Source organism: Cryptomeria japonica, chromosome 2 (genome assembly GCF_030272615.1).
Source record: "Cryptomeria japonica chromosome 2, Sugi_1.0, whole genome shotgun sequence".
Classification (NCBI taxonomy): Eukaryota; Viridiplantae; Streptophyta; class Pinopsida; order Cupressales; family Cupressaceae; genus Cryptomeria; species Cryptomeria japonica.
In genome coordinates this window covers 109,894,554-109,906,162 of record NC_081406.1, presented here as the reverse complement: position 1 = coordinate 109,906,162, position 11,609 = coordinate 109,894,554, and the positions used below count along the sequence as shown (strand labels likewise).

The following is an 11,609-nucleotide window of genomic DNA, read 5'->3' as shown; positions in this document are numbered from 1 at the left end:
GAATTTCAAAGTGAGGATGCATAGGGGGATTCAAAGAAATTTGAATTTCTTTGAGAGGTTCAAGATTGATGTGACATGAATGAGGGATTTTAAAATTGGAGAATAATGATAAGTGGGATTATGAGAGATTCTAGAAGAATTAATTAGGTTAATGATGGATTAGGAAAAGTGATTTGTAGGAATCACATGACTAGGTTAATTAATTAAAATTAATTAAATGAGTGGGTTTAGAAGAAATAATTATTGAGGTGACTTTAGAAGAATATGGAAACAATTAATTTATTTGATAAATTAATTATTGGACAATAGTGACAAGATTAATTAAGTTAGATTTAATTAACACTGAGAAGAATCTGTAGCACACTGAAATCAATTAATTATGTTGACAAGCTTAAATTAATTAAATATTGATTTAATTTATTTTAGGTGTCTACAAAAGGACCTAATTAAATTAATAATTAGATAATTGTCTTAATTACTCCAACAATGTCACAACGAAGTTTAACACTGATTATTTGTTAGAGCACATGTATAGTATTTATCAACTAAATAGGACTTGTTGCAGCTGATCATTGTTGACCTGGTGACAATTATTGATATCAAGTACACGTCGTTGAATATAACTTATGTTTTTCATTTTCATTGTCCATTATGTTCAATTTAAATGTTTGTTAACACATACCTCTAAGAATACTCTTGAAAGTCTAAGTTAAGCTCAAAAAAATCAGATGAATTACCCATACTCAAAGTTAGCTTTCAACCATTTGTGTACATTTATTTATTTGACATTTTCTCCTAATAATATAAATAAAAGAATGATCTGTTAATAAAATATACTTTTATCTAACTTTATAGACAGGATCAAAGTGGCATTGGCGGCCAATAAGATCCAACATGATGGATACTTTTTATAAGGGCCAATTATTATTATTCTGAAAAAAAAGCAGATCCAACATGGTCTTCCGCCGACCGCCCCACTTTCGGCAACTGCCAGTACTTGAAGTAAAACTAGAGCAAAGGATAAAGAATAATATAAACCCCTTAATTTAATTTTTATTTTTATATTTTTTCACCATTTTAAATTTTTTTAAAGTTTATACAAACAAACAAGCAAAGAAGATGAGTAAAGGAAGAGGGCGGCCGTTACGTGCACAACATTGAAAAAAGGGTCAGAGTTGTGTCTCTAGAATATTTCCACGTGGCAGACAACTGTAGCACGTCTCTTCCCGTACCAAGTTGACGTGACGTAAAGTGCTGATTTGGTCTAAACTAATCTCCCCAGTTTTATCCAAAAAATCACACCCAATCATAATATATTTCATATTTTCCCCTTTCTTACAATACCGCAGCAATTGCGCGCTGAAGAAAAATTTTAGCTGTGCAATTGCAAGCTGACAGACAAACAGAGACTGAATCAGAGAAAAGGAAGCAAGGAAAGGAGAAAAAAATCATGGGGTGTGAAGAGCATGTCGACTGTGCTAACCGGAACGGCAGCGGTGATGAGTGGGAGGTGCTTGAGTTCAATTCTGCCCCGAGTTCGATTCGCGGGGAGGATGAAGAGGATCCGCAACACCGCTTGTCAGTGGAAATTGAGTTGGGGAATTTCATAGATGCGGATTATTTTGCCTGTCCTTCGTCGGAATTGAGTTTGGATGTGAATCCCGCGGGGAATTTGTGTTCTGATGTGGTTGACGATGGGTTGCGGGATCGAAAACCTGCGGAGGCTTTGCATTCTGAGGAGGAGGTAATATTGGGGAAGGAAGATGAGGAGAGTTTGGGAGCGTTGCTGGCGGCGAAAGAAGTGGAGGGGAATTTGGGAGCCTTAGCGACTGGTTCTTTGGGATCTGGTGTGATTGAGGGGTTATGCATCTTTAGGCCGCTTGTGGTGACAGAATTAGCCCTGTTTAGAGTAGATTCCTCTTTTAATTCATGGAAGGTCGGCAAGGGCGAAGAGGAGGGTTTGAAGGTTGTTGCAATTGAGAGGATTAGTTCTTGTCCTAGTTCTCCGCGATTGAGCCGCCCTTCTTCTCCGCAGTTGAGTCGCCCTTCTTCTCCCCGGGTGAACTGCTGTAATGTTGAGCCTGCTAAGTGTGAGGGAGGGAAGGCGAATTTTATAAATCAGTTGGGAATTTGGACAAAGAATATTGGAATGCTTTCTTCGTTTGGGATGGCGGCTGCAGTCATGGGCTTGGTCATTCTGGGTAGCAGATTTTATCTTCGGAAGGGTAATCAGAATAAGAATCGAAATCAAGGCTTAGTTCGATTTCAGGTTTATGGAGACAACAGAGTAAGTCAGCTAGTTTTTCTTTTTCCCCTACCTCTATTTAAAGTTTTGGTTCAAATTCTCATGTTTTTTTCCTTAATTGATGTAAGTAGAGATGTTTATTAAAGCAAAAATTATCAAATTTGTCTGATCTGCAGCAATTAGCCATGGAATTGGGTTATATTTAGTCTAGCCTGACTAAATAGACTTGAAGTATATAAAAAAATTTGTTAGGCATAGTTGAGCTGTAGGATCTTTCAGGCAGTAACACAGCCCAACTGATCTTTAAATTGATTTATGCTCAGGCCTGTTTAAATTGAATTTTATATATAAATTAATCTTAACTTTTAAATATTTCTTAGATCTCAGATCTTAGATCCGATTTGCTCAGATCTTAGATCCCTTTAATTTTACTTTACAATGATCCAGGAACATCCATTTACTGTTAAGAACCAGAATTGATCTGTATTCTATAGTAATTTTTTTTAAGCAACTTCACCTCTAAATTAAAATTCATTTGATTTATATTAAATTTAGGCGTATAATAGTAAAAAGCCATTTGGAAATAAAGCTTTATTATTTATAGTGTGTCGTTCCGAGATTATCTGTACTTAGTTTCATTAGATAGATTAAAACTGTTTTTTTCATTTATTTTAAGAACACTGATTCAGGAAAAAAGGGATATTTTGGATAAAACTATATAGAAGATCAATCATATAAGATTTTTATAGTTAATAATATTAGCTTGAAATGTTTCTAGATTACTCTGTTTTAGATGTTTGTTACTGGCCTACTAGAGTGTAAAGATCATACTGTGTAATCAATCACTAAAGATATATACAATGTAAACAATCATTTAAGTAAATATTTTTGACAATTTAATGAAGGCAATATAATAATATATCTGAATTTTGATTGTGTAATGTTTTTAATCATTGATGCATCAGATCACTCATCATTTCGCTTCTTTGCATTTAACTCGCCCTAAAGCATTGATGGTAAAACAATATAACACAATGAAAATTTAGGAATATTACTATATTGATATCATAAACTGTAGAAATTTCATATTTTTAATTTAATGATGGATCATAAAATAAATTGTGTACAGTGCATTTTCAAAATCTCCATCTTCCATTCTGAGTTAGCTTTGAAAACTTTGTCTGACAATTTATTTCTCTTCAACAACTGTTTACAGTTAGTCTATAGTACAGAATTGTTACGAGCTATAATCTTCTTTTCATAGTTGTTTACCTCGTTGATACTTTGAATTAGAGTTGATCACCTTAATGGATGCTGCAACTCAGCAAATGAGATATTTTCATCCTGAATTGAAACCGATAATCACTTTCTAGAAGTACCTTTGCACAGAGGAAGCCATTAAGTATCAACTTATCCATGAGAAACCAAAGGATATCATTTAAAATTAATGGGTCCCCTGTACAGGGGAAATCATTTACAATTTAAAGCTGAAGCCATTTAGTACCAGGGAAACCAAAGGACACCATTTAATATCAATGGGTGTCCTGTACAGGGGAAGTCATTTAGTGTTAAGGGCTGTTTCTGAGGAAATTATTCAGCATTAATAGATCCTACCACTGCCACTCTGTATATTTTATCATGGAAATTTTGGTCAACAATAACAGAATAGTTATTTTGTATATTTAAAGTGAATGAAGTGTAAAATTGTGATTAAATATTTAATCAAATTATATTTAAGGATAGTACTTAAAAAATAATGTATCTACACAATTTTATGATAATAAATTTTTAAAAATTTAAATGTGTTTTGTGTAAATGTGCAGAAGATTGGTCAATTGATGAGCCAGGCAGCTCGACTGAATGAGGCGCTTTCTGCAGCTAAAATAGGAATAGGAGGAGGAGTTCCTGTAGTCAGAGCTCAAATATCTTTTGGAGGCTACTGTGATGGTCTCTGACATAAAACTTGCTGGCCTTCACCTTTTGTATAGAGCTGATTAACTGTATATATCTATCTAGGCATAGATCTCTGCATGGTACTGAATGCAGCAGTTTAATATCGTTTATGGCAAAAAGAAAAAAACCCAATATATTTACATGCCATATATTTTTGTCTTAGTTTATAAAAGATATCCAAGTAAATAGCAGATCCTTACCATTTATGGACATTGAGTTTGAAATGACTGTCAATTTGCGGGGGCTTTAACAAAGTCCTTGGTGTGCACTGTACTGAAGGTAAATTTTGTAAATAGATTTGTAGATGGTCTATAATTATGCTAATTACAGGTGGTTCAGGATTCAGAATTATCAATTCAAAATGATCCCTTAATTTTGCTTTTTGGAATGTCAGACTTAATAATACAAGATCAAGATCACTGACAAAACCTTCAGTCCGCATTGTCTCATTTATTGTCAATGTTTACACTAATCATTCCTTTTTTCCAAATATAAGCTGGATTAAAGATTTAGGGCTTGTATAATCTATTCTGTTCTTAACAGTTAGATAAAAATTACTTGCCAGATATTAAAAAGGAAAAAATCTATTATTCCCTTATCAGATAAATAAAACTTTATTTAGGCAGTAGATATGGTTCATATTCTTCATAGCTTCAATCTTTAAAGGAAATAAGGTAGGCACAAATTACGCAGGCCCCTCTAAACAACCATTAGATTTTTATATTGTTTTTCCACTTGTTCATTTGAGGGAGCATTTTCTGATTATGAATAATACTAGTCTGGATTATTTTTTTAATTTTTTTTTGGTTTTGTATTTTTATCACATTCATAGAATTGTTTAGCTATCTGATATAAGAGCATGAGTTTTGGCTTGGAACATCTTCATTTGATTGAGGATTGAAGACATCCATTTTCGTCAAATTTGTTTGAGGTACAATCTAGACCTCATTCCATATAGTGTCATGGTTGAGGTACAATCTAGACCTCATTCCCTATAGTGTCATGGTATTGCACTCAACAAGACTTCATCTTTGGTACTCATTCAACTTCATCAATAGATCAAGGACCCATTGACATCTAGGATATTTATACATCAGTTCTCAATAAAACTTGGCCTATTCCTCCTTTAAGATGTGATAGTTTAAAAAAGTCTTAATTTAATCCACAATCTCAATTATGTTCTCATATATTATTGATATGTTTTTTCGAAAAATAAATAAATTATGTTCTCATGAAATAAGACCGATAACAACGAATAATATGAAAACACAACTTTAAAAATTAAGACATCAAACACATCTTTCTATTGAACTGGTTGTCTAGGGTCAAGAAGGTGGTCCATCATTGTCCAACAAATTTCCACACATCAAGTATAATGCTAACATTCATATCTATAACAACCATATTTGTAGTGTCGAGTTGGATATCTCCCTCACAATATGTTCAACAAATATGGTGTCATCGACTCTTTCTCCTTCCACTTGCTCCTTTACCACCAAATTGGGTTATACCCTTGCTTACTTCTTGCGTTTGCCCCTATTGTAGCTCAAATTCAAGGCCATCATAGACCACCAAATAAACACCAACTTTGTCATCAAAAGCTAGGTAAAGGCACCATTTGCCATAAGGGGCTACCATTTGTCAGTATTCCTTGGCTCCCAAAGGCTCACACTTTGTAGTGAATGCATCAACCTCATAATGCATGAGCAATTATTTGTGTGATTATTTTTATTAAAGTTGGCAGATAGTTTAAAATTATATTATGCCCCTTATCAAGTGTTACATTAGTCATTATATATCGTTAATAGAAATCTATTAAATGAATATTTTTAATATTGTAGAGGATAAAAGTTCACATTTTATATCTTTATTTTATTTTTAATGTTTTTTTCTTGAATGAATGTTGCAAATTTATGACTTTAATATCAAATTTGTATTTTTTTGTTTATTAGTTAATTCTCATCTTAAACATTATTTTGATATGTCAAATTTGTTGTTGTAAAACATGATTAGTTTATTTCTATAGGGTTCTACTTTTTTCGATTATACTTCTTACATAATTATCTTGATTGAACTAAACTATATTTATGGTTTAGTCCTCCAATTTTAAATTTCTTACTTTTTTAGGTCAATTTTTACAAATGTGACTTATACCCATTGGCTTGTATGTCAAAGGTCCCTTTTTGTATATCTAGGACTTGTTTTTAAGGATATTATGTTAGATTATTTTCAACTCACAACACAAAATCATATGTATTTAATCGTACTAGACTAAGTTTACTTAATCTTAATTGCATCAACATCTAAACTATTTGTCTGGGTGAGACTACTAGGATGGGTGACCTTCTTGATGTTACACCCTTTCTAATATTTAAAGTGTTTGAATTATTTATTTGGTGTATAATCAATCTTATTATATTAACTATTAAACTTGATTATTATCAAGAAAGTCCATATGTCTTCTATCTAAAACAATCCTCAAAAATGCATTAACACTAATAATTTTGTATGTGTAGATATAAAACATAGACAAACAAATTTTGTACATCCTAAAAACAAAAATCAATAGTGAATAAAATAATGCATGCACAATGTCTAAGGCATAGAACACTATAATGACCTAGTCTAACACATCAAAACTTTTTGTTCATCTACCTAATCATTAATCCAATGTCAAATTCTAGTTCTCTCTTCCAATGCTTCAACTATGCAAAAATCAACAAAGTTGAGGACACCCCTAAGCTAGATAAGATCTAATCATTTTTGACATTTCTATTTTCTTTATCTCACTCTCTCTTATTTCTATTACATTTATTATTCTCTCGTCCAATTTAATTTTTATCTTTCATTCTTTTTTTAATGTGTATAAAATATATTATATGATTTTTGTAACTATCATATTATTTTAATATTTAATATTAATGTACTATATTATATTTAACCTTATTATGCTTATTAATATTGTATTAAAGTTTTTAAAATAATAATATATTTTTTATTTATTAATTCAATTTATAGGTAATATTTGATAAAATAATATATATGATATCTTATAAATATATCCTTATCTTACAATTGTTATCAATGTCTCACAATTATATTTTATAGGGACACTACCAATTTTTAATTTATTTTTATTTTTTATTTTTCATGAATTTATTTTATTATTATTTTTTTAATTTTATATTATTTTATTACAAGATTAGTACATTAATATTCTCAGTATGTATATATAAAAATAAAATTATATTTCTATATTTTTAAAAATATATAATATAATATAATACTAAAATAATAATATATCAGAAATAATATTATAATATTATGGAAGATTGAAAGTATCCCTAATCCTACATAAAATCCATTTTTTTTCTTAAGGATAAGGATAAGAACTAATATAAAATAAAATATAATGATATGATAATATAAATGTACTTTAATTAAAAAAAATCTTTGGTCAAGATATTAATAGAAATATAAAAATATAATAATAATAAATTGATACTAAAAGAATGTTTTTGCTTTTGTAAAGAGTTTAATGGAAATATAAAAATATAATAACAAGCATATATTAAAATATAATAATATAATCATATCTTAATAATATTTTAAAATTAATTCGGGTAGGAGAGTTAGCTTGGGCAATGAGATTGCTCCACACTGATCTCAAGTTCAATTCTCTGGACCCGGTGTTTACCTAATGTGTGTAATGCACAAGCCCTTGCACACATCCTAGTGATTAGTCTCATCTCAAAACTTATCGCTTCAAAAATGGGCATCTAGTGGGGATACCTTCAATAGAAAAAATAATAATTTAGTATAAATTAAAATATCAGAATATAATAATGATTTAATTTCGCCGAGAGGCGATCTACAATGGGATTCAAGTTGTCCGTAAACAAAAATGCCTTTTTAAAAAAAATTGACATGCTGACTTGGCAGTATAGTGATGCTGGTGGTGGAAGAGTGGGTAGAAACGTTACACAATCCTAGCAGAATATAATCCATTTACCATGTTGAAGCTAAATATAGCCAGAAGGAAAGATAAATGGACTAGCCTATGTTGTCTACCAAAAATAAATTGACTACATCTGACTGCCAATAAAGAAGAGGTTGATAGAAGTATGAAAAATGCAAGGTGATTAATGCATGAGGTAAGTAAGGCTTAAGGTGAGTTGGCAGAGTACAATGGGACTGGTGGAAGACGCGAATAAAATATGTCAAAACCGTTATAGAAGAGTGCACATTAATTTGTCAGAAGAGTGGACGCCAAGGAAAGAGTCGTGGCCGATGTTGTTCATAACGACTGCATCTTTCTCTCGATCCCCCAATATAGAGGTAGGGTCGGTTCCTTTTGTCTATAAAAACGCACTTAGAAAAGAAGCGGCAACCATAGAGAGTATGATGGTCTAAGATCTTTCTTCTCCTGCTCGAGAAGATGAACTAGAGGTTGAATCAATGGGCCTAGGCGGAGCGCTAGAGTTGAGCTACCATATTGAAGAGGCGTACAGTGATTCTGTCGATCAATCATGGGATGTGAAATCTATTTGGTAGGACGCTGATAGTGCTTGGCCGACGGAGAGGGCAGGATAGCACCCTCTGACTAGCGAGGACATTTAATGGAGGATGTAGTTCCATGCGTACTCTTATGTTGGTTAGAGTGTACCTGTTTTGGGAGGTGTCAAACATTCGGAACTACCCGAAGAGGAGTTAGCAGCGGGAGTGAAGAGGAGAGAGAACCACTTAGGTGGGAGGATTGATCATATTTCGTCCTTCGTTCCCCATAGCAATTGGAGATTGAGGAGAACTAGATTTGATGACTTATTGAGGGGGGAAACATAGTAGGAGCGTGCTATTGGAGGTGTGGTAACATAGGTTAGGGAGGCCTACATTGATTGTGTACAAATGGAATACAGGTCCAAAGGCGGGGTCGGGGGAGGTTGAGCTAATGGAGATATTGACTCCTCTGACATCGGCATACCATTTTATTGCCAACGATTACTGCAAAAATGATATTCTCAACAACGAACTGTTTTGGTTGCTCTGCTTGCTTTGCCAGTGCCAAATCCCACTCGAGTCGATGAGGAGGTTTGCAGCAGGTGTTCTGGTTGCATTCCTCAAGTCCACTATGAAAGAAAATGGAGAAACCTTTTAATATATTTTGAAGAATCCGACTGTGGCGCTTGTGAGGCTTGAGCCACCTCAGTATAAGGTGCTTCCTGATGTTGTTCCACCTGAAGCTGTGATACATCACGAACCCCAAATCGTTCTGGTAAATGGGATGGATGGATCAACGACCGAACCCCAAATCGTTCTGGTAAATGGGATGGATGGATCAACGATTGATTCTGCAGTCTGAACCGTTACAGATCGTGTTGTTTTTCTGTTTGGAAATTGTGCATAATATTATAACTGTTCGTAAACAATAGCTAATAACTTCTGTGTTAAATTTATCAAATTTGTTCCCTATTTTTGAAATTTTATGTTAAATGTTTTATACCATCATAGTCCTTAATAGTTTTATAATGTTGCTATCAACAATAATAATAGTGATGTCTGGCTATTTGGCATATAAAAGTTTGAAATGTTGTGTTATTAATCAGTGTTTTCCTTTTTTTCTATTTTTGATAAATGATATGTTAAGTGTTCATTGCTGGCATAACCATACAATTTTAGGGGTCGCCACCCACTACCTGCAAGTGATACATATTCAATTCCACATGGCTAGCAGAACGATATCATTATAGGAGCCACCACCCAATTCGAACGTTGCCTATTTTTGAAACGTCTTTCTTAATCATGCCTACCTGAAAGATTGTGTTGGCACCTTTCAAGAATAGAAAATTGCCACCTAAGGATAGAAATTTTCATCACTTCAGTTACAATAGATCCTGTTTTAGAAAGGCATTAAATGATAGTGGCATGTCATATTCTTAATGCCTATGCTGAGAATAAATTTTATTAATAAGCCCTTGCTTGGTTACGAACTCTTGGCATATAAATTTCACCCTCCCCTCACAAACAATCCTCTCATCACTTTGCAGGGTTTTCTTGGACGAGTAGCCTCCTGTGAGATTTTAAGCGTAGCATTAGAGTTTGTATCTGAATTACTTGAAAGTTAAAATCATGTCGACATGGATCTCAACGAGCTCAAGTCTATAAAGTCTGAAGCAACCAGATTCAATTCTTCAATATCTTATAATTGTCTGAATTCACTATGGGGATTGCATTGTATCTACTGAATATTTGAATCATGATATACAGTTTTGATGGGACAATAGTCAATTATCATTTTTGGAGCTAGCACCATGTTTTAGGGTTTACTGCCAATGCTTCCCTGTAGATCGTGCAAAATCCATGATCCCTTCCACTTTGAATATTTCCATTATGCGATTTATCGCATTAGGAGGGATGCTTGGCTCATTGAATTTCATATTGGTAAGTAGATATTAAGTTCTTAAATTTCCATTAAAACTTTGTTATTCGATTACTCGCCTCACCCTCAAATAAAGTGTGTCTCTCCTAATAAAGAAAGGAGTTAGTATTCTTCGATTGCATTATAATTAAATAAGGACAGTTCTTAATTAAATAATATACAACTAAGCATGAATAGTTTTCAAAGAAACGGTTGGTAAAATGAAGCAAACCGTTACAGGAATTAATGGATTTCTAATCACATGTTATATATGTTTTGGTTGAACAGGCAATGTATGCATTTGTTGAGAATTGTGACAACCAAGCAAGTAGAGTTGTGTCCCAACAGATCCCTCTATGAATTTTCCCTTTTCCCAATTTTATTTTTTGGCTATTAAAAAAAATGTTTGGGATCATCTACCAAATTTGATTAGATTCCAACATTGTGGGTTTCTCTACTAGACCCATCTTAGGATGTTTGTTTTAATGCAAATATAAAATCAAATAATATTTTTAATCAGTAGATTCGATTTTGGTAGAGATTTCAAATTGTTTAGAAAATTGGTTTTGTGTCAAATTGTTGCTTAGGGCAGTCCCTCTTAAAGCAATCCATTCCCATTTCTCTGTGATCAATGTGGTTTTTATAAAGTTTGTATTGATGGAATGGACTACTTTAAGAGGGGCTGCCCCATCTTGCATATTATGCTTGGCTAGTGTATTGTATTAGTATACTATGCTCAGTTTTGGCAAGAAATTAGGATTTAATGGTTATGAAATAAATTTATTTTCTTCATGCTTTTTCATTCTAAGATGTTTAATGCAATTAAAAAAAGCGTTGGAAGAATTTCTCTAATACAATCATTATCATGCCAATTAGACAAGGAAAGATAACCATATATCATAATGTTTGTTCAGAGCTTTATTGTCAAGAAATTATTTGAAGAATGCTTCTAAATGGAAAGTTTTTCATAATTATTTGAAGTTTAGTTTCATTTTA

The 11,609-nt window shown here is 32.6% G+C and overlaps 1 protein-coding gene across 1 annotated transcript; it reads left to right on the top strand.

Moving 5' to 3' along the window:
* Positions 1 to 1,316: 1,316 nt before the first annotated feature.
* LOC131054261 (uncharacterized) lies at positions 1,317 to 4,579 on the top strand. Its single transcript, XM_057988736.2, has 2 exons — positions 1,317 to 2,287; positions 4,069 to 4,579. The coding sequence occupies exons 1-2, from the start codon at positions 1,451 to 1,453 to the stop codon at positions 4,198 to 4,200; spliced, it is 969 nt and encodes a 322-aa protein (XP_057844719.2). The 5' UTR covers positions 1,317 to 1,450; the 3' UTR covers positions 4,201 to 4,579.
* The last annotated feature ends 7,030 nt before the right edge of the window (positions 4,580 to 11,609 follow it).

Coding starts and splice junctions, on each gene's coding strand:
- LOC131054261 (XM_057988736.2), top strand. CDS start 1,451: ATGGGGTGTGAAGAGCATGTCGACTGTGCTAACCGGAACGGCAGCGGT. Junction 2,288..4,068: donor AGGTTTATGGAGACAACAGA/GTAAGTCAGCTA, acceptor GTAAATGTGCAG/AAGATTGGTCAATTGATGAG.